General features: G+C 38.0%; 1 protein-coding gene across 1 annotated transcript; it reads left to right on the top strand.

Moving 5' to 3' along the window:
- The first annotated feature begins 205 nt into the window (after window positions 1–205).
- Window positions 206–23,460, top strand: TBCCD1 (TBCC domain containing 1). Its single transcript, XM_043874321.1, has 8 exons — window positions 206–340; window positions 2,287–2,665; window positions 7,687–7,839; window positions 10,277–10,643; window positions 12,400–12,586; window positions 12,724–13,221; window positions 18,565–18,715; window positions 22,726–23,460. Exons 2-7 carry the CDS (start codon window positions 2,330–2,332, stop codon window positions 18,692–18,694), a joined length of 1,671 nt encoding a protein of 556 aa, XP_043730256.1. The 5' UTR covers window positions 206–340; window positions 2,287–2,329; the 3' UTR covers window positions 18,695–18,715; window positions 22,726–23,460.
- The last annotated feature ends 78 nt before the right edge of the window (window positions 23,461–23,538 follow it).

The following is a 23,538-nucleotide window of genomic DNA, read 5'->3' as shown; positions in this document are numbered from 1 at the left end:
GCCGGTATCCCCTCCTAAAAAACCAGGATCCCAGGGCATCCCAGGGGAGCTTTTGAAGCGGAAAGGAGCTTCAGTTTATGTTTATGAATTTAGCCGTCTCGAATTTCGTGGTTAGACTAGCGGGTTCGTCTCCAGTGAGCTTTTGATTGCTCGCTTTAGAGACAGGTGGACTACACTGGAGCGGGCCAAGATCTTCCTCACAGAACTTGCATCGTCTGATTTTACTCAGAGACTTCAAAGATAGCTGTCATCCACCCTCTCACACCCTTTCTGGGGTTCGTGCTTCCATGATTCTTCACCTGGCCCTTACGTGGCCCTCCATTTAAGACAACTCATTCTGGTAATTCTCTTCTGGATTCACTCCCACTTTCCAGATTCCCCTAAAACTGGGTTCCTAAAGTATTGATATATATATTTGTAAGTAGCTCAGTTCTGAAGTCAGACTGACTTGAATTCTAGTCCAGGGTTCTCTGCCAACTCAAGTATGTGACTTTAGGTAAGTAACTCCCTTAACTTTTCTAAGACCCAGTTTTCTCATCTGAAAATGGGGATAATCATATGTATCTCTAGGTGGTTGTAAGGATGAAAGAAGGTGAAGAGCATGAAATACTTAGAATGCTACCAAGCACATAATAAGCACTTAATTTATGTCCGTTATTTTTTGAACAGAGCATTCCCCAAAGAAACATAGTTTTCTTAGAATCAAGTGCCAAATATAGTTTTCTTAGAATCAAGTGCCAAACAAAAATAGCAGTAAAACTTTTTTTCATCCAGTCATAAAATGAAGGTTTTTAAAGTGAAGTTAATGCTGAGGCGTGCTCAGTGAAAACCATTCCTTGGTCAACTGATGGAAAATTTGATATAATCATTTTGGAAAGCAGTGGACATATATGGCAGGAACTTGAGAAATGTCAGTTTCTTCATTTCACAAGTGCACATTTGAAAATTTTCTCTGGGAATTAATCACAAGCCAGAATATATGCAGAAAGATGGTAATTATAGCATTATTTATAAAAGTGAAAACATTAAACTTTTTATTGTGGAAAAATTTAACATATATAAAAGTGGAATAGGTAAGTGAACCCCCATGTGCTCATCATTCAGCTTCAACAGTGATCACTATTTTGGCTGTCTTGTTTTTGTGAAAAATTTTAAATTTACAAGGTGTCTGAAAATAGAACAGTTGAATAAACTGGATTATATTTATTTTTTCAGCTTTTAAAATAATACAGAACTGTATTATAATACAATGCAATATGTACAGTATTATCACAACTATGATCATTCAAAAACCTGTGTAGAAAGAAAGGAAATAAGTACAGTAAAATATTACCAGTTTCCCTTTGGTGGTGGGACTGTGGATACTTTCCTCCCCTTCCATTTTTAGATATTTAATAAATATTCCATAAAAGTGGTGTATTGTTGTTACAGCAAACAATGAACAAACAAAATCTAAAAATATTGCTTCTGAACTAAGGACAGTAGAATATGCCAGAGCAGGTTAACTGTTACAGAGAATAAAGATGCTTTAATTTCCCTTGATCAGTTTTTTTTGGCTTATGTTTACATGAGCATTCTTGTCTGCCACCTCGTGCTAGTGGTTGATATTGCACTCATATGGTCGACACATATCCAAATCTTTAATCAATCTCATCCTCTATGTGTAAGTGAGTGGACTTTGAAGTTTTATTCCCCTTATTTTGATTAGTGTTTGCCCTCAGGGTAGAGAAAGATTTCTGGTGATAGGATGGCTCTTTTTTTCCATTTCTTCTTTTCTTTATCCTGAGCAGGCATCTATTTCATACCTCACGCATTTATACTCTTCCTACAACAACCACTTTGAACAATTCAAGTCAGATGGCTTTATCACATTTTTTTCTTGCTCAAATAGATTATGATGAGATCTGGCCAAAAATCTTTTCTACTTTTATTTGATAAACTGGATTCACTTTTTAAACTGGACAGAGGAGCCTGGACAGAGGAGCCTGGTGGGCTGCAGTCCATGGGGTCGCTAAGAGTCAGACACGACTGAGCAACTTCACTTTCACTTTTCAGTCTCATGCATTGGAGAGGGAAATGGCAACCCATTCCAGTGTTCTTGCCCGGAGAATCTCAGGGCTGGGGGAGCCTGGTGGAGCCCATCTATGGGGTCGCACAGAGTTGGACACGACTGAAGCGACTTAGCAGCAGTACATTTAAAAACAGCTAAGGGAGAGGTCACCTTACAAGAAAATGTGTAAATGAGTTTTGTTTCAAATTAGTTTGTAAAAAAACTTTGTTTCCTAGGTATGCAAAGAAGCCTTTTCACGCCGATGTTCTTAGAGATAATATGGATCAGTCCGGAGTTCTCCTCTGGGTGAAAGCAGAACCCTTTATAGTGGGTGCCTTGCAGATTCCCCCTCCGTCCAAGTTCAGTCTTCACTATCTCAGGAAGATATCCACCTATGTTCGAACACGGACCATAGAGGGAGGTTACCCACGCCTGTCTTGGTCTACGTGGAGGCACATTGCATGTGGGAAGCTGCAGTTGGCTAAGGATCTGGCATGGCTTTACTTTGAAATGTTTGATAGTCTTGCACTGAAGACACCAGAGGAGCGCCTGGAATGGTCTGAGATTCTGTCCAACTGCGTGTCTGAGGATGAAGTTGAAAAGCAAAGAAATCAGGTATGGGTTTATATGTATATGTGTGTGTGTTTAGTTACTTTGAGAAATAAACTATTTAAAATTTTTGTACTAGCTGTAAAGTGTGCAGTTTTAGATTTTAATGACCATGTGATCCCAAAGCACCATTTAAGTTGTAGCATTTCCAGTTTGGCAGTATTTAGTGAATTAGTCCTTACTTAGCAATCCATACTCATCTACTCTCAAAGTGGAATGATATAGAAACCCTGTAATTGGAAGAGGGAAATATTTTCATTGACATTAAAACTAATATTGAGGTATTTGAGTGCTTATGAACTGTTGACATGTTATGGTAATAGCACCTGCCTATTTTTAAGTGTGCATCTGCTATGTGCTGGGATTCAAAGATGATTAGACTAGCAGCTCTGCCTTCATGGAGCTCATAGACTAGTAGGGGAAGCTGGTGTGTGTTAAAAAGGTGCTATTTAATAAACATTTCTTCAAAGAAGACATGCAGATGACCAACAGTGCTAATTATTAGAGAAGTGCAAATCAAAAACCACATTGAATTCTACTCAGTACTCTGAAATGATCAATATGGGAAAAGAATCTAAAAAAAAGTGGATATATGTGTAACTGATTCACTTTGCTATGCACCTCAAACTAACAAAATTGTAAATCAACTATTACTGTATTAGTCACTCAGTCATGTCCAACTCTTGGTGACCCCATGGACTGTAGCCCACCAGGCTCCTCTGTCCATGGGATTCTCTAGGCAAGAATACTGGAGTGGGTTGCCATTCCCTTCTCCAGGGGATCTTCCCAACCCAGGGATCGAATCTGGATCTCCAGCATTGCAGGCAGGTTCTTTTCCATCTAAGCCACTAGGGAAGCCCAAATCAACTATACTCTAATAAAAAATTTTTTTAAAAAATCACTTTGAGGTATTATGTCACACCATTCAAAATGGCTATCATCAAAAAGTCTACAAATAATAAATGCTGGGGAGGGTGTGGAGAAGAGACTACCTTCCAAATTGCTGACGGGAATGTAAATTGGTACAGCCACTATGGAAAACAGTATGGAGTTTCCTTAAAATAAAAATAAAGCTACCGTATGATCCAGCAATCCCACTCTTGGACCTATATCCAAAGAAAACTCTAATTTGAAAAGATGCATGTACCCCAGTGTTCACAGCAGTATGTTTACAGTTGCTAACACTTGGAGGCAACCTTAAGTGTCTGTCAATAGATGAATGGATAAGGAAGATATATATATTAATTACTCATCATAGAAAAGAATGAAATCATGCCATTTGCAGCAACATGGATGGACCTAGAGATTATCATACTGAATGAAGTAAGACAGAGAAAAACAAAAATGATACCACTTCTGTGTGGATATAAAAAATAGTACAAATGAACTTATTTGCAAAACTGAAACAGACTCATGGACATAGAAAACACACTTGTGGTTACCAAAGGGGAAGTGGGGAGATAAATTAGGAGTATGGGATTAACAGATGCACAACACCATGTATAAAATAGATAAACAACAAGGGTATGCTGTATGGCACAGGGAACTATATTCAATATCTTGTAATAGACTATAATGGAAAAGAATCAAATGTATATATATATATATAATGGAAAAGAATCAAATGTGTGTGTGTGTGTGTGTGTAACCGAATCACTTTGCTGTACACATGAAATTTAACACAATATTGTACATCAACTCTACTTCAGTTTAAAAAGTACTATTTAATAGTATGGAATGTACAGTAAAAGTATGCATAAAGTACAGAAACAGAATAGAGAAGAGAATAATTAATTCTGGTGATGAGGAAAGACTTCACAGGGAAAGTATATTAATCACAGTAAGCTTATGACAGTAACAAGTGAGTCCAGCATTTCAGTGGCTTAGTGCAGTAACATTTTATTTCTTATTCATGCGGCACACAACATAAGGCATCTGGTTGGATGAGTCTCTAGGCTGCTGTTGTCTAAGCAATGACTCAGGGATCTGGGCATCCTCTGTCTTTTGGAGCCACTATTATTCTAGTCTGCTTTGCTGCAGTTAAAAACAAACAAAAATGAAATTCCAGTGGCTTACAGTAACTGGAGTTTATTTCTTGCTTATTTGACTTTTAGTTTGCACCTTAGTGAAGGCTCTTTTCCAGGCTCTGGCTCTATGTTTCTGCCCATTTGGGGACTCGGGCTGAAGAAACAGCTTCTGTGATGGTCATGCCTGTCTTATGACAGAAGGGAAGAGCAAAAGAACAGGAGAAAAGTTTTGACACCTCTTAAAACTTTTGCTCAGATGTGACATAAACAGCAACTACTTTTGTTCCATTGGCTAAAGCTTTGTCACATGTCCATGCCTGATGTTAAGATGGGAGGGAATCTACCTCATAGGAAGTAGGGAAATCCTGTGGCCATGGGTAGAGCCATGTAAGCCCCTTGGAAGATGAGGAAGTGAGCAATTGCAAATAAAATACAGTTTGCTACGGCCATGCCCACTAGGGCCTGAGTCCTTCACTTCTGTTCTTTGTGAGGCTTGAAAGTGGTATGTGTAAATCCACACATATTCCATTGATTGTAACCCAGTTATACCATATCCAGTTTCAAAGGAGGCTGGGAAATGCCATCTAATTGTGTGCTCAAGGAGGGGAAGGTATTTAGTTAGCATTTAGCGAGACTCTACCACATGAAATAATATCTAAACAAGGTTTTGGAAATTGAAAAAAAGTTTGGCAAGCAACCAGGAGGAGAAGGGCATTATAATTAGTTGTTGTTCAGTCGCTAAATCATGTCCAACTCTTTGTGACCCCATGAACTGCAGCACTCCAGGCTTCCTTCTCCTTCGCTATCTCTCAGAGTTTGCCCTAGTTCACGTCCATTGCATCAGTGGTGCCATCCAACCATCTCATCCTCTGTTGACCCCTTCTCATGCCCTCAATCTTTCCCAGCATCAGGGTCTTTTCCAGTGAGTCAGCTTTTGGCATCAGTTGGCCAGGGTGTCAGAGCTTCAGCTTCAGCATCAGCCCACAAACATTTATTGAGTGCCTACTCTGTGCAGCATATTAAAAAGCAAAGACATAACTTTGTCAACAAAGGTCCGTCTAGTCAAGGCTATGGTTTTTCCAGTGGTCATGTATGGATGTGAGAGTTGGACTGTAAAGAAAGCTGAGCGCTAAAGAATTGATGCTTTTGAACTGTGGTGTTGGGGAAGACTCTTGAGAGTCCCTTGGACTGCAAGGAGATCCAACCAGTCCCTCCTAAAGGAGATCAGTCCTGGGTGTTCATTGGAAGGACTGATGTTAAAGCTGAAACTCCAATACTTTGGCTACCTGTTGCGAAGAGCTGACTCATTTGAAAAGACCCTGATGCTGGGAGGGATTGGGGGCAGGAGGAGAAGGGGATGACAGAGGATGAGATGGTTGAATGGTGTCACCGACTCAATGGACATGGGTTTGGGTGGACTCCGGGAGTTGGTGATGGACAGGGAGGCCTGGCGTGCTGCGGTTCGTGGGGTCGCAGAGTCGGACACCACTGAGCGACTGAACTGAACTGAACTATGTGCAGTAGTGAGTGCTGTGGATACAGAGATGAATAAAACCTTCAGGAAGCCCCAGTGTGATTTTGAGTGCTTACTATGTACTAGTTTCTGTGCTAGTTACTAGCGACATAAAAATGAAAAAGAGATCTCATAGTCTCATGGAGAGGCAGGTATATGAAGAAGTGACAATATAACAAATAATTATTAAATGGAAGTACTAATATGTATAAAATCAGGAAATTATGTTGAGTGAAGAAAATCAGTCCCAAAAGATGACATACTATGATTCCATTTATGTAACATTCTTAAAATGACAAAATTATGGAGATAGAGAACAGAAAAGTGTCCAGGGGCTGAAGAAGGGGTGAGGGAAGGTGGGAAGTAGGTGTGGCTATAAAAGGGTATCATGAAGGATCCGTGTGGATGGAAGTTTCTCTACCCTGACTGCATCCATGTCAATACCCTGTCAATACTATTGCATGATAGTTTTGCAAGATGGGAAATTGAGTAAAGAGTACATCACATTTTTGTTCTTGCAGCTTCATGTGAAACTACAGTTACCTCAAAGTGTTTAGTTAAGAAAGTAACTTTAGTTAAGAAAAAAACTTAAAAAAAAATACATAGATTCATGAGGTTCCATGTTGACTGCTGATTTGAACAGCTAGGTTTAGGTGGTTCTGAGAATCCATATTATTAAGTTCCTTAGGCTTCATGATTTTGAGCCATGTTGGCAATCTGTAGTCCTAGAGGTATTGCTTCACTTTTTTGCCTCCATTGTATGTGTATGGGAATGGGTACATGAGGATAATCATGAGCTTCAAACCATACCTTCTTCAAATAAGAAATGATTTAGGAACATTTGTCAGGCCAGAAGTATTTTTTTTTTTAATCAAGTACTTTTTAAAGAATTTGATGGGAACCTGAGGCCTACTCCTCCACAGAATACCATACACCAAAAAATTACATAGTTTCAGATGTTGCCCTGATATCCTAAACTTTCTTGATAAGTTTATGGTTATGTTAAACTAACTTCTGTGTCTTGATTAAACTCCCTTCCTTTCTTTCTACTTTTTAATTCAAATTACTAAGATGTTTTAAATATAATTTTAAACTTCTGAAATCGGGTGGAGAGGGAGGTGGGAGGGGGGATCGGGATTGGGAATAAAGACCTGCCCTCTGTAGTTGAAAAAAAAAAAAAAAAAAAACTTCTGAAATAATATTCTTCTAAAAAGAATGTGCTTCATGACTTTTGGGAGAGAATCTCAATGGCCATAGATGCTACATAGCTTTCTGAGAAGATAAGTGACTCCAGTTTAATTAGTTTTAGACACTCCTACATCTGGGTACCAGAGACATATGTATCCAATGCTAGAAACATTTTTGCATTTGTCCTTTTAGGATCAAAACACTGTTGTGAATTTCTTTTACTATACCTACTTAGTTGTAGACTAGTGGTTGATGTCATTTTAGGACATGTATTCATCATTTATTTTCTTCTTGGACAGCTTTCAGTGGACACCCTGCAGTTTCTGCTCTTCTTACATATACAGCAGTTAAACAAGGTCTCCTTGAGGACATCTTTGATTGGAGAAGAGTGGCCTAGTCCCAAACACAGATCTCAGTCTCCTGACCTGACTGAAAAATCCAGTTGTCATAAGGTACTGTTTAAATTATGGTCTCTTTCTCTGAAAGGGACAATTTTCGAGGGAGATATATTGCCTTCATTAAAAATTACTTTGAATAACTTATATAAGCCAGAGATTTGCTGGGTTGTTTTGTTTTGCTTTTTACTTTTTTTCCTATTTATAAAACAAAATCAACATGTGCAGTCTTAATAACATAGAGAAGTGATTTCAGTTCCTTCAATGACACAAAAATCACTTAGATAATTTTCTGGCAAATCATTTACTTTACTCTTAATTAGTGTTCACATTTTTGCAAATGTTGATGAATTCAATTTCACTTGATTGTAGGCAAGTCAGTTAACTTCTCTTGCTTGGCTTCTTTTCTCTACACGGTGATGATAATGCCTATTTCTGAGTGGCTGTGAGAATTCAGTAACATGTAGCACATGACTTGTTGCACAGTAAGCGCCAGTATATGGTGACTTTAGTTTGTGTATGGCCTCTCCCAGCAACTGACTGGACCAGGGATGGACACTTGACTAGAGTAACCCATTCCTTGGCATGAATTTGAAGTTGATCTGATTTGAAATGGTGACCATGGCCCAAACAATACCCCTAGGGGTTGAAGAAATTACCAACTGGTGATGGGTATTTGAGCTGGTAGCTCATGTGGCACTGAGACCAGCACAGCTACCACATTTGTGAGTGACCTGGAGTTGTGACGGATTAGAAACTCTGAGGGAATCAGAGAAAAAGAAGAGAATGGGACAGATATGCACACAGTCCTGGGAGAGGGAGAGGTTCAAACTGGCTTTCCAGTTCCAGTTCTGATGAGGCCTTCCTGTACTTCCATTTGGGAGATGACTGTGTGTCCCTGCAGTAAATCTCCCTTCACTTGAATTAACTTGTGTTCCCTGTGCCAGTGAAAGTTACTACCAGCCAGCCACCCACGCTCTCTTTATCACTGCCCATACCTACATAGTTGTCAAGCCTTACTGATTCTGATTCCAAAATAACTTTAAAAATTTGTCTTTCTTCTTCTTCTTATATAGGTCCTAGTGTGTCTTTTTTTGTTTGTTTTTTTGCTTTTATTTCTGGTATTAGATCCTACTTGATCATCCTGCTTTTACTCTATAGTCCACCTACTACTACACTGGAGTTTCCAAAATACAGATCAGTTGTATCCATCTCCTGTCAGAACTCCATCAGTGAATTCTCACTGTCATTGTTGCTTTCACCCTTGTACTCTTTGGAGTCCTCTCCAGCCTGCTTACTATGGGAGAGGGAGATGCAGCAAGAGGGAGGAAGAGCAGGTGAGGCTGTGGGCAGCTCTGCTTTAAAGTGTTCTCTGGCATCCAAAAGAGAGTTTATTCAAAAGAGAAAATGGTATAGCTATTTTCAAAATAGTTTGAAAATCTCTGGCACACACAGTGAAACCCAGAGACCTTAGCATTTCATGCAAGGCTCTTGCTGAATGGACGCTGCCTACCATTTTACCTTCCCCTGCCAGTTCCCAGCGTGCTCCCTACACCCCACCCAGAATTTTCACTTCTCTCAACATAGCACATAATTTCACTCCTATAGGCCTTCGGATGCAGGTTCCTAGGGCTAGAATGCCTTGTTTCCTGATCCGTTTGCAAAACTACCAATGTCAATCAAGAATCTATTCAAACAGTACTACACTGAGATTTGTTTTCCCCAGATGACGTTCTTGTTCCTCTCCTGCCCATAGACCGTCTTTCAGATCTCTGCTATAGGCCTTATCTCATTGTGTTTTAGTTTATGTTGCCATTTCACTACACAGATGCTGAATTCCTTGAGGACAGGAACTATGTATTACTCAGTTTGTATAATTCATCACTTAACACTGGTCATATCACATAAGAGGTATTCAAAAAATATCTGTCAAATGAATGAGCCAAGTTATTAGAACGTCTGCCAACTCAAAGCTTATTCCCAAAGTAATAACTTCTTTTAAATCTGACTACTGTAAGATCAGTTGCCTTTTTTCATTGGATTTTGAAATTAGTTCTGTGATTTGAGACAGTAAATTAAAAAAACCTAATGCTTCATGAAATGTTTGATCTAAACTTTTGGAATATTTACTAGCTGTGTGACCTTGGGCAAGTTTCTTTTTGTATCTCCATTTCTTCATCTGTGACATGGGCATGGTAATGGCATTTCATTTAAGACTGCTACTAGGACTAAATAATGATAAAGTTTCTTGAACAATGCTTGGCACACACTGAAGCTTAGCTACTAGCGTTACTTTTGGATTACCTTAGGTAGGATAGAATCTCTTTATACCTATCACATGCACAGAAAATCTTTATAAGTTTTGTATAGTCACCTTAAATCCTTTTGGGGGGATGAGGCAAAGTATAAACATAAAACAATTAAAATATAAAGGTTTCAGATCTCACTGAATCTCTTTGTTCTGTTAAGAGTGCTTTCTTTTGATATTTTTTAGAACTGGAATGATTACAGTCATCAGGCTTTTGTCTGTGATCATCTGTCAGATCTCCTTGAGCTGCTTTTAGACCCAGAGCAACTTACTGCATCATTTCATTCAACCCACAGTAGTCTAGTCTCTCGGGAAGCTGTTGTGGCGCTCAGCTTTCTTATCGAAGGTACAGTGAGTGGAGCCAGGAAGATATATCCGCTCTATGAACTTGCACTGTGGCAACCACTGCATGCCGAAACTGGCTTCTCAAAGACCTCTAAGACTTTTTCTTTCTACAAGCTGGAAGCCTGGTTGAGAACCTGCTTGACTGGGAATCCATTCGGTACATCTGCTTGCCTCAAGTCTGGCAAGAAATTGGCTTGGGCTCACCAAGGTATTTATTAATATCTTAATCTATATTAAATTGAATGACAGGTTGTGGAACCTAGTGTTTTCTGGTGTATTAGTGATCACACATCTTTTGTGGAAGACCTCAAGAGTATTGCTACTATAGAAGGGAAAAAAGGGAACATCTCTTTTGTAAATGACTTTTTCTCAAGGCAGCAACAATCTCAGTTGATTCATTAGTCCAGCTTGCTTTGGTTGCAGCTAACAGAAACTCCAACTTCAGTTAGTCCTTTCTTTGCTCTACTTTTGTCTTTTCTGCCTCATTTTCCCTTTCACTCTCATGCAGATTTGCTTGAAGCTTTCCCATTTCTGTGCCTCTTAGCAGAAATTGGCTATTCCGCAGTTATACCCTCATAGAGTTGTTGCAAAAATGAAGTTCTTTTAGCTATACAGACACAGGCAGACTAGCTATTTCTTAATTAGAAATTTAAATTCATAGTAGAGAGAATTTGACTTTGGTTGCAAAGGTATCTACTTCTGATAGTCCAGTGATGGCTAAAGGAATAGGTTCAGGTACTGTATGACTTCTTGGGGCCCAGGTATAAGTTTTAAGAGAAGAGGGCCTCAGAAGTAGGTGCTCCACTAAGGCAAATGCCAGGCAAAATTAATGGGAAAAAACTAGAATATACTTCCCAAATCTCTGAGTTTCAGAGATAAACAAAAAATAGTTTCCATGCAAATGTAAAAAAAAAAAAAAAAGATCAGTTTTGTATCAAATTTCTGTAATGCTAAAATTCAAAAAACAGTTGAGCAACATCTATAATGATCCAAGTATTTTATATGCAACCAAGTTATTGCTCTAGCATGAGGTCAGATTCTCAGGTATATATGGCTCCTATAAACAGGAGATACTATATAATTGTTGATAAAAGAAATATAGGTGCAAGTAAGTTTTTAAACATTGTTAGGGAAAGTACTAGGAGGAAAAAGGACATCTGGCCTCTTAGGATTATAAAATGTGTTAGACAGTAGGATTACAAATAATTTGCATCTTGTTTTACTTATAGTATTTAAAAGTTTTCTATAGTAGCCATATATTAGTTTTCTAATAAAAGAAAACAATAAGAATTGTTTTAAAAGAATAGCATACTATGTGACCTCTCCACATTTGGCAGTTTTCTTTAAGAGTGGCCCTGATGGCTTGCACGGAAGTACAGTCTGAGAAAGCAATGATGTCATGGTGAGACTGTGTTAGGAGGGCAGCCTGTACAGTTTTTGAGTGTGAGTTTGTGCAAGGCACCATGTCTGAGAGGAAGATGTACTCTCAGTAATGATCCTGGGAGTAAAGACATGAACCTAAATAGAATGCATGGAATGATGTGGTAAGTAACTTAGGAGGAGTTCAGAATTTGTATTATGGCAATTTAAAAAGAATATTTTGGAGTTGGGATGATAAATTAGGGTGAGTTGGGGAAGATATTTGAATTTCGTCAACTCTACCACTTACTAGCCATATGGCCTTAGGCACAAAGACATGAAAAAAATCTTAGATCTATAGGCAATCTTGAATGGATTGTAGACGTAACCATTTTTTAAAAAGACAAAAAATTTAAAATTTGGCAACATACAGAAAAGCACAGAGAGTAGTATAGCATACACCTCTTTACCTGACACCCAGATCTAACACTTTTTTAAACCTGTTATATATCTAATTTTAGACATGTGGACATGTAGATATGTATAAGCTCATTTGGATGATGGTTTTCCTTTGAAACTATCTCGTTTGTATTTTCCTTAAATAGTTGAAGGGACAACCAAGAGAGCGAAGATTGCCTGTAATACTCACGTGGCCCCAAGGATGCACCGCATGGTGGTGATGAGCCAGGTTTACAAGCAAACGTTGGCCAAGAGCTCAGATACTCTGGTGGGGGCACATGTAAAGATCCATCGTTGTAACGAGTCTTTTATATATCTGCTCTCTCCCTTACGGTAAGCAGTCTTCATAGTGTTCTGACGTCGTGGCATCTTCTTTAGAATGGGGTTGGTTCTTTTATATGTCATCACAGAATAATATTGTAGTCAAATGTTTTTTAATCTTATTCAGAGGAATTTACCTCATTTTTCAGATCGGTGACAATTGAGAAGTGCAGAAATAGCACCTTTGTCCTGGGCCCTGTACAGACTGCTCTTCACCTCCACAGCTGTGACAGCGTTAAAGTCATTGCTGTTTGCCATCGTCTGTCCATCTCGTCGACGACAGGTTGCATCTTTCACATTCTGACACCTACACGCCCCCTTATTCTCTCTGGGAACCAGAGAGTAACTTTTGCCCCTTTTCATACCCATTACCCAATGCTGGAGGACCACATGGCCAGGACCGGCCTTGCTACAGTGCCTAACTATTGGGATAATCCCATGATTGTGTGCCCAGAGAACAGCAGCCCAAGTGTCTTCCGACTCCTACCACCATGTGAATTCTACGTGTTTATTATTCCATTTGAAATGGAGGGGGACACAACAGAGATACCTGGGGGTCTTCCATCTGCATATCAGAAAGCACTGAGCCAAAGAGAAAAAAAGATACAGGTCTGGCAGAAAACTGTGAAGGAAGCTCGTTTAACAAAGTGAGTATTTTCTAGAAGTAAGTAGTGACTTGTCTTACGTAAAACTCCACGGGAAAGCAAATTAATCTGCATGAATGCTCAGTCTCTCAGTCGTGTTTGGCTCTTTTGTGACCCATAGACTGAAGCCCGCCAGGCTCCTCTGTCCATGGAATTCTCCAGGCAAGACTACTGGAGTGGGTTGCGTTTTCCTACTCCAGGGGATCTTCCCGACCCCCAAACCTGCGTCTCCTGCATTGGCAAGTAGATTCTTTATGACTGCGCCATCTGGGAAGCCCCCCAAATTAATCTGCACATGTTTATAATTGTGCTAAACAAACAAAAAAGACAAAGAGTGTCTTTTGTTAAGGTCAGTATTCCAGGCACTGTTTGGTTGGGGGATGGGAGCAAGTGGATACTCAAGTATTAGACTCCCTCCTTTTTTTTGGTATAGTAAATTTTATTTATTTATTTTTTAACACAAAAAAAACTTTGTATCGGGGTAAAGCCAGTTAACAATGCTGTGATAGTTCCAGGTGAACAGTGAAGGGACTCAGCCATACATAATACACGTATCCATTCTCCCCTAAAATTCCCTCCTATCCAGGCTGCCACATAACATTGAGCAGAGTTCCATGTGCTATACAATAGGTTTTTGTTAGTTATCCATTTTAAATATAACAGTATGTACTTCCCAAATAGACTCTCTCCTTTTAAGAAGCTTCAGTACTGACAGATATAAGACTTAAATGAAGGACCATATATAAGGTCAATCATAAATGGATTACTTTTAGTTTTTAATTTTCTTCTCTGCAGTATATTGGTGGTTCTCAAATGGTTGTGTGTCAGGATCATCTGAAGAGCTTGTTAAAAAATACAGGTCCTGGCTCCTCTACTCTACAGACAGACTTCCCAAAAGTGGACTCGTAATGCTGGTCCATGTAGTGCCAGTTTTTGTCAAAGTTACTAATTCATAGTAAAATGTGAAAAATAAGTACAGTATTTTTAAGTAGTGCTAAATTTAGTCAACTTAGAATACTGTCTTTTATTCTGAAATTGTTTCTTTCCTACTTTGTAGGTACTAAAGTATCTTGTTTTTAATAACATGCTTGATAGATGGTTATGGTTTATTATGTCCACCATAAAATTTTATTTCAAGGGTACTTGTCTTTAAACTCTAGGAGTCAGGGACACACTATATATAAAGCATATATAAAGATTTAGAAAACATGAGTGTGGGTAGTCGGAGAAGATTGATGGAGGAAAAAGAATTTGTGTTGGACATTGAAAAATGAGCAGAGTTTGGATAGGAATTGAGGGTTAGGTAGAATACTTTAAGCAGCACTAGAGGGACAGATGTAGAAGCAGAAGCAGACCCAAGGTGTCCTGGAAATCAGTTGCTTAAACAAGATTCTGGGTGTGGATAATGATGTTTAAACTGGTATGAGTAGATCAAGCCAGAATATGTAGAATCTTGCATATCAGTCAATAAGAGTTAGATTTATGTGGAATTAAGTAGTAGAAGGCATAAAAGGGTTTTAAACAATGGAATGAAGTTCAGAAAGCCATTTCATTTATTCAGGAACATTTATAGAATGCCTACAATATGCAAACCACATTATTAGATGATATGGCAGATAAAGAAATGTGATTGGCACATATGAAGATCCTCTGATTAGATCTGAAAGAGGGAAGTCAGGGTGGTATTCTAGACTGAGAAACTGGACTAGAGTGGAGCTAAACGGGGTGAAAACCAGAAATACTTTGACAGGAGGCTGAACTTGGTACAAGATTTTCTAAAAAAGACAAAATTAAAGATGACTTCAAAAATTGGACTCCAGTTTAGACACCTTTGATCACTTTTCTTCTGGACAGAATAGCATATACAACTTAAAAAGTAGTGGGTGCTCAGAATAATTATTAAGTAATTATTTAGTAATGAAGTAATTATTATCTGTACAATATTTTGGTATTTAATTTTGTTAGAGATGATAGGAAAGATAACTAGGAAACATTATAGTACCACGAGGTGGAGGGGTGCTTCTTTTACAACATTGTCCATTTGGGAGCTGGAGCTAGTTTGAGAAGAGGGTATCAAGTTCTTTTGGAGGCTGTTTGCTTGAAATGTCCTATATCCTGATAATGTCTTGATCCTTAAGACTTAGAAAAACTCTTACTTTAATAATTGGATTCCATTTGCTTGTTATTAGTTTTTTGTTTGTTATTATTTTTCCTGATTATCATTATCTGGGAAAATAGCAGCCATTCTAAAAATGTTTCTATTTCTCATGATCCAGAGCTGTGACTTGATATGTAAGTAGAAGTGCCTATTTTAATTAGATCTCTTGATTTTATTGCATGTTAAAATTAGTGTTGTTCTTTGGACAGCTGTGTCTGTATTGTAGGGGAAAGTACTCTGAGTCAGGAATTAGTACAGACCATGCCACTTATTGTGTGACATTGAAGGTGTCATCTGATCTATCTCCTGGCTATATCACATATATATAGTGTATTTTCTACCTGATAAGACTGATATAAAGGTCCATTAATAAAGATAACTTATAGTAATGATGCACGTATAAGACACTGTAGTGGTGTGTCCTGTACCTGTGTAGTAGTGTGAGTGTAAGACACCCTTCTTAGTGATGAGTTTGAGAGACACATCTTCTAGGTGAGATTGTTTACTCAATATCTGAGACGTGACCTGTTAGAGTTGACTTCATTCTAAGAGAAATTGTTGAAAAAAGACTCAATCCAGCCATCTAATTTTCTGGATGCATTTTTGTGGCATATGGATTAAGGAAGGAAGTATATAAGATATATTACACACTTGCATTTAGATTCTTTTTTTAAAAAACCTTTTTGTTTTGTATTGAGGTATAGCAAATTAACAATGTTGTGATAGTTTCAGGTGGACAACAAAGGGATTTAGTCATACATATACATGTATCCGTTCTCCTCCAAACTGCTCTCCCATCTAGGCTGCCACATAAAAAATTGAGCAGAGTTTCATGTGCTATACAGTAGGTCCTTTTTGGTTATTCCATTTTAAATATAACAGTGTGTACAGGTCCATTCCAAACTCCCTAACTGTCCCTTCCCCTCATCCCTCCCACTGGCAACCATAAGTTTGTTTTCTAAGTCTGCGAGGCTCTTTTTGTTTTGTAAGTAAGTTTGCATTTAGCGTCTTCAGAACAGTTGCTGGCTACCAAAAATATAAACATCAATAATAGTCACAACTCATGCTTTACCTGGGAATCCGCTGTAAAAATACTGCTGTTACCTGTAACAAACATTCCACTTGGTTTGTATCTCATTGATTGAGCCACCAGTGTACTAATAATACGGATCAGTCATGTTCAGCTTAGCAAAACAATGCTGATGACCATAATAGTAAGTAAGATGTACTGAGCACTTACTATGTGCCATGTACTGTTCCAAGCACCTTCTCTGTATTAACTCATTTCTTCTTCCTAACAATTCCTTATCACGGATGAGGAAATTAAGGAACAGAGAAATTTAAGTAGTTTACCCAAAGAATCAGGATTTGCATCTAGTCAGCCTGGTTCCAGAACCTAGGTTCTTAGTGTCTCTACTGTTTTCTGTGAACTATTATCACATATAATATAATCATTATAATGATGTGATATAAAAGTGGATCACTGGAAAAACATTCTTTTAAAGCAATTCTGTTGTTTGGATGCTGCTGGTATTTAGATGCCTAGATTTCCTCACACATACAGAAAGCTTATACACATATGCAGAATCTGGAATATGGTAAGGCACGTAATACATGTTAACTGTGAGTCATAGTGTCTTCAAGTGGTAAGATCCTTGATAACACTAGAAACAAGGAAGAGCACACAATTCCACCTTGGGAACATGGAGAGACAGAGGAATTATTGACTAATTTGAAAGGAAACTCCCAACATCATCCTTTCAAAGTGATTAGGTTATATCATTTCCTTACTGTGGCCCCTCTAATGAGTCCCTGTCATACTTGAAATAAAATGCAATATAAAACCTTTGTGGTACCTACCAGGCCCTTTCTGCCTCATTTTTCTGCCATTCTTTTCCTTATTCACTCTTCTCCCACCATACTGTGATCTTACTTACTCATTGCCATCCAACCATACACTACCAGGAATGTATCTGTAGAATAAAGTTGGATTCATTACTTATTGCAAGGAGGGAGAGAATTAGTTACATCTCCGTAAAAGCATGTTTAAAAGAACTGATCATTGCATTTTGGCTGTGATAGATGATTTGGGGGAAGGTCCTGTTGTGAGTTGGATGCAGTCTGGAAGTGAGGGTAATTCTGTGATTTGATATTATAATAATTTTTATATTAAAGAAGAGAGGAATAAAGGGGATAAAAATATAATTGTAAAAAAATAGCAGTCACTCATTAGCCAGGAAAGGGTAATGCTTGGTCATTTTTGTGGTTTGGATCACAAAATGTTTTTGTTTTTCATCCAGACCTGAGATATGATTATGGAGTGGTTTTGTTTTTGTCTTGATCTAGCATCATCCCACAATGATCTTGTCTGCTATTGGTGTGCTGTGGGATTATTTATGTTTAACAAAAGAGCACCACAGCCAGGCTAGATCCAGACTACACCTAGGCCTAGCTAAGCCTAGGTGCTGAGCCAGCTCCTGGCTGTCAGGAACTTCTCTTCTCTTGCTTATCCTGAACATGTTAAATATTCTTTCACTCTCGAGCCTTTGCACTTTTTGTTCCCTCTGCCTGGAATGTTCTTCTCCAGATATTTATTTTGCTTAATCCACCACTTCATTCAGATCTCTGCTTAAGTGTGCTCTCAGGTGTCTCCTGTCCATCCTTCCTCAATTAGCATTCCCAATACTCTCAATTTCCCTACTCTGCTCTGTTTTCCTAACCACTTAAGTTCACACACACACACTTTATTTATTACCTGTATTCCCTACTAGAATATGCAGTTCACAAGGAGCACAGACTACATAGATCACAATGGGAACCACTCCTTCCAGAGTCTTGTGGTGCAAACCTGCCTGGACAGAGGCTATATCTTCTTTCTTTACATGTCTCATCAGTCAGAACACTACCCACCATCACTGGTCCTCAGCAAATATCTGTTGAGTGAATAATCACAGTAGAACAAAATATATAATTACTGACAAGTTTTTACAAAGAGAAAATTGTATTTGACCAATCATTTTTTTTTTTTTTGGTGGTGGTAGTGGTGATGTAGTATGTAGAACTGAACAGAGCAGTCATTCAGAGAGGACAAGTGAATAACTACAAATAATTTGAAATTTATCCTTTTAAAGCATTTTATAACCACTTGGTATAAAATGAATATGAGTGCATTGTTTTTGCAATTTTAGGGATCAAAGGAAGCAGTTTCAGGTGCTGGTGGAAAACAAGTTTTATGAGTGGTTGATTAATACAGGACACCGTCAGCAGCTGGACAGTCTTGTGCCTCCTGCAGCAGGCTCCAAACAAGCAGCAGGATAAGACTTCCTCATCGAAACACTGGTAGGTATTTACAATGGCAACCACGTAAATTATTTGGAGGAAATCTTACAAGTGTGCCAAAAAAAACACAAAAAACAAAAAAAAACACCACCCAGACTATTATGTTACCAACCATTGCTTTTTTCCCCCACTGCTCCCACCAGCATATACAGAATTTTACATGCCCATATTTATGACATTTTATACTAAGAAGACCAACCAGAATATTCAAGCAGAATCTATAGCGTTATCAGCAAATAGAATAGCCAAATTTGTCTTTTTTGTCTCTTGCTGGCACAGTCCAAAGCTGTTCTGTACTTCCCTGTATATGGCTTTAAGGATTACGCTTTCTAACACATTTCACCTCTATCCTGCAAGCCCACATACTATTCATTTAATTTAGCTAATCTTTGTTAATTGTGCATTAATAAATAACTAGAATTAAATCAAATGAAGATTTGAATACTAAACTCTAGGAAACCTACAGATTCAATAGAAGAGGACATAGATACAGACACATTTACTGGAAGTTGTTTAATCCAAATATATAGTATTTTTTTTAATAGAAATTAGCTTATTTTGCTATTTGAAAGTATCTTTAAAGACTCACAATAGAAAAACACAAAGGGCATAAGTAGGTAGTTCATGGAAAGATACTTACAAAGATGCTCACTATCACTTAAAATTAGAAATGTAAGATACTATTTTTCATCTGTCACATTGGCAAAGATCAAAAATGTAATGTACAACACTAAGACATTTCACTTACCACTGAGCAAAGTGTAAATTTGTGCAACCTTTTTGGAGGATAGTTTGACAAAATCAGAATTAAAAATGCACACATGCTTTGACTTCGTAATTTCACATCTTAGATTTAGCTTACATATATGTAAAGATCTGTTTAAAAGAAATGTTCATTGTAGCATTATTTGCAACAGCTGTAGGCCGGAAACAAGCCAAATGCTTCTCAGTAGAGGGCTGGTGCCTATGAACCTGTTCATTCATGCTTGGAATGCATCTTTAAGAAGAGTGGAGTATATCTACAGGTGTTCTCCCTGAATGATCTATAGTGGAGTGAAAGTAAAAGCTGAGAAGGGGAGTAAAATATTGCCTTGTGTGTTTGAGAAAAAAAGGAGGGATAATCCCACATATTTATATACTAATTATATGCTTTTAAAATTTCTGAAAAGTTATAAAGAAATTGTTAGAGTGTTTGTCTTTAAAGAATGAGACTGATGTCTAGGGTAGGAGAAAACTTATTCTTAATTTTCATTGAGATATAATTCACATACCATGAAACTCACTTTTTAAAGTGAAGAATTCAGCAGCTTTCATTATATTCACAAGTTTGTACAGCCATCACCATGAACAAATCCAGAACATTTTCGTCACCCTAGAAATAAAGCCCATATACACGGATCAGTTCAGTTCAGTTCAGTTGCTCAGTCATGTCCTACACTCTTTGAGACCCAATGAATCGCAGCACGCCAGGCCTCCCTGTCCATCACCAACTCCCAGAGTTTACTCAAACTCATGTCCATTGAGTCGGTAATGCCATCCAGCCATCTCATCCTCTGTCGTCCCCTTCTCCTCCTGCCCCCAATCCCTCCCAGCATTAGGGTCTTTTCCAGTGAGTCAACTCTTCGTATGAGCTGGCCAAAGTATTGGAGTTTCAGCTTCAGCATCAGTTCTTCCCATGAACACCCAGGACTGATCTCCTTTAGGATGGACTGGTTGGATCTCCTTGCAGTCCAAGGGACTCTCAAGAGTCTTCTCCAACACCACAGTTCAAAAGCATCAATTCTTTAGCGCTCAGCTTTCTTCACAGTCCAACTCTCACATCTATACATGACCACTGGAAAAACCATAGCCTTGACCAGACTGACCTTTGTTGGCAAAGTAATGTCTCTGCTTTTTAATATGCTATCTAGGTTGGTCATAACTTTCCTTCCAAGGAGTAAGCATCTTTTAATTTCATGGCTGCAGTCACCATCTGCAGTGATTTTGGAGCCCCAAAAAATAAAGCCTGTCAGTTTCCACTGTTTCCCCATCTATTTCCCATGAAGTGATGGGACCAGATGCCATGATCTTAGTTTTCTGAATACTGAGCTTTAAGCCAACTTTTTCACTCTCCTCTTTCACTTTCATCAAGAGGCTTTTTAGTTCCTGTTCACTTTCTGCCATAAGGGTGGTGTCATCTGCATATCTGAGGTTATTGATATTTCTCCCAGCAATCTTGATTCCAGCTTGTGCTTCTTCCAGCCCAGCGTTTCTCATGATGTACTCTGCATATAAATTAAATCAGCAGGGTGACAATATACAGCCTTGACGTACTCCTTTTCTATTTGGTCATGCCCAAATCCTCCAACTCTGATATCTCCTCTGCCCCCTGTTCCTAGGCAATCTCTATCCTACTGTTTGTCACTTGATTTGTCAGTTTTGGACATTTCATATATTGATAAGTGGAATCATACAACATGTGGCATTTGTGTCTGGCTTCTTTCACTTAGCATAATGTTTTTAAGGTTTATCTATATTATAGCATGTGTCAGTATTCCTTTTTATGGTTGGATACTGTTCCATTGGGGCTTCCCTGGTGGCTCAGTGGTAAAGAAACAACCTGCTATGCAGGAGACATGGGAGACACGGGTGATCCCTGGGTCAGAAAGATCCCCGAGAGAAGGAAATGGCAACCCAATCCAGTATTCTTGCCTGGGAAATTCCATGGACAGAGGAGCCTGGTGGGCTACAGTCCATGGGGTTGCAAAAGAGTCAGACACGACTTAGCAACTAAACAACTATTAATATTCCATTATATAGATATACCATACTTTATCTGTTCATCAGCTGATAGACATTTGAGTTGCTTCCATTTGTTAGCTGTTGTGAATAATGCTGCTGTGTGTACTATCGTGTATAAATTTTTGTGTAGAGATATGTTTTTATTTATCTTCATTATACATTACACAGGAGTAGAATTGAAAGGCCATATGTTTAATTTTTTGAGGAACTGCTGAACTGTTTTCCAAAGCTGGGTAGCATATTCTTTACTGTTTATACATTGTTTATATTTTCAGTATGTATTACTTTTTATGAAAAAATAATTTTACGGTACTTCAGTCACTCAGCCATGTCTGACTCTTTGCAGCCCCATGGACTGCAGCACGCCAGGCTTCCCTGTCCATCACCAACTCCCAGAGCTTGCTCAAACTCACATCCATCGACTCAGTGATGCCATCCAACCATCTTGTCCTCTGTTGTCCTCTTCACCTGCCTTCAGTCTTTTCCAGCATCAGGGTCTTTTCCAGTGAGTCACTTCTTTGCATCAGGTAGCCAAAGTATTGGAGCTTCAGCTTCAGCATCAGTCTGAACACCCAGGACTGATCTTTAGGATTGACTGGTTGGATCTCCTTGCAGTCCAAGGGACTCTCAAGAGTCTTCTCCAACACAACAGTTCAAAAGCATCAATTCTTCAGTGCTCAGCTTTCTTTATGGTCCAACTCTCACATTCATACATGACTACTGGAAAAACCATACCTTTGACTAGATGGACCTTTGTCAGCAAAGTAATGTGGCTGCTTTTTAATATGCTGTCTAGGTTTGTCATAGTTTTTCTTCCAAGGACCAAACGTCTTTTCATTTCATGGCTACAGTCACCATCTGCATTGATTTTGGAGCCCAAGAAAATAAAGTCTGTCACTTAGAATACTTAGTTAATAGTGAGATTAAGAATGGAAAATCTGATGAAGATTATACAAAGGAAATGGGAACTATAAGAGGATAAAATTTTACTTTAGACTAATCCCCACTGCTTACTACCTTGTCTATTTGTGAGTTTCTTTTCTTTATGTCTGTATGTGAACCTCAGAAAAAAGGAATGTAGTTAACTTTTAACTCACATGTTTTATCAGTCTAAATTATCATCTGATTGATTTATGTGATGTTGTGAAAAGGGTTTTTTCCTGTTTTTCCTTGAAGGTGATAGAAAATTAAGTGATTATAGTTCTGTTTTCTTTTGTTTTTTTTTTCAGTCATTTTCAGGGTCCTGGCAATATGCGGATGAACAGAAGATGGTGCACATGTTGAAACTGAACGGGGAAGGTGCTCTTGCTGCTTACGAAACTTTGGAGACTTTTCTTCCTATTTAAGACCTTTCTTTACGTTTCCTTCCAATTTCATTTGTTACTGTTTACACTGAATTTTAGTCTAAACTTCTATTCTATAAACATATTGTTTATAGAATATCAGAAGGCTCATTTTATGATGCTAAAATGAAAAAGTTGATGAAGACATTATGTTAATATTTTTAAAATGACTTAAGTATTGATTTAGTAAACCTTACATTTTAAGTTGTATAATGAAAGGGTTTCATCCTTTCTAGAGTTAAATAAGAGTTTTATAGTTCTTTGTAAGTATTTAAATGGAAATTGCTACGCCTTTTAAAAAAGAATTGAAATGAAAGTATGACTTGTTGGAGTATAAGTATAAATATAGCAGAAAAGCATTTATAGAAAGATATTTTAGTCCTTAACGTATACAGCAATGAAATTGTGTAGAATTTTTATTTTTCATTTTCTGCTTCAAATTTTCAATAAAACTCTAAAAAGTAATTTTCTCCTTTTGATTAAAAAATAAAGTTTTAACTTTAGGAAAGGTTTCCAAAGTCATTCTGTGATGTTATATCAAAATAAAGTTTACATTTGATAGGAGAGTTGTTCTTTAAGATAAAGGAAAACAGTTTAATAAATAATCTGATTGCTGATAAATGCTGTTTCATATTCTCTTTGGTCATTTAATTAGTAATTATATCAAAAGGGCTTGATCTCTTATTTCTAACGTGAAAA

The sequence above is a fragment of the Cervus elaphus genome, chromosome 19 (genome assembly GCF_910594005.1).
Source record: "Cervus elaphus chromosome 19, mCerEla1.1, whole genome shotgun sequence".
NCBI lineage: Eukaryota > Metazoa > Chordata > Mammalia > Artiodactyla > Cervidae > Cervus > Cervus elaphus.
Note: the sequence above shows the minus strand (reverse complement) of the source record. Positions and strands in the feature narration are given on the sequence as shown.

Coding starts and splice junctions, on each gene's coding strand:
- TBCCD1 (XM_043874321.1), top strand. CDS start 2,330: ATGGATCAGTCCGGAGTTCTCCTCTGGGTGAAAGCAGAACCCTTTATA. Junction 7,840..10,276: donor AAAAATCCAGTTGTCATAAG/GTACTGTTTAAA, acceptor GATATTTTTTAG/AACTGGAATGATTACAGTCA. Junction 12,587..12,723: donor TATCTGCTCTCTCCCTTACG/GTAAGCAGTCTT, acceptor CTCATTTTTCAG/ATCGGTGACAATTGAGAAGT.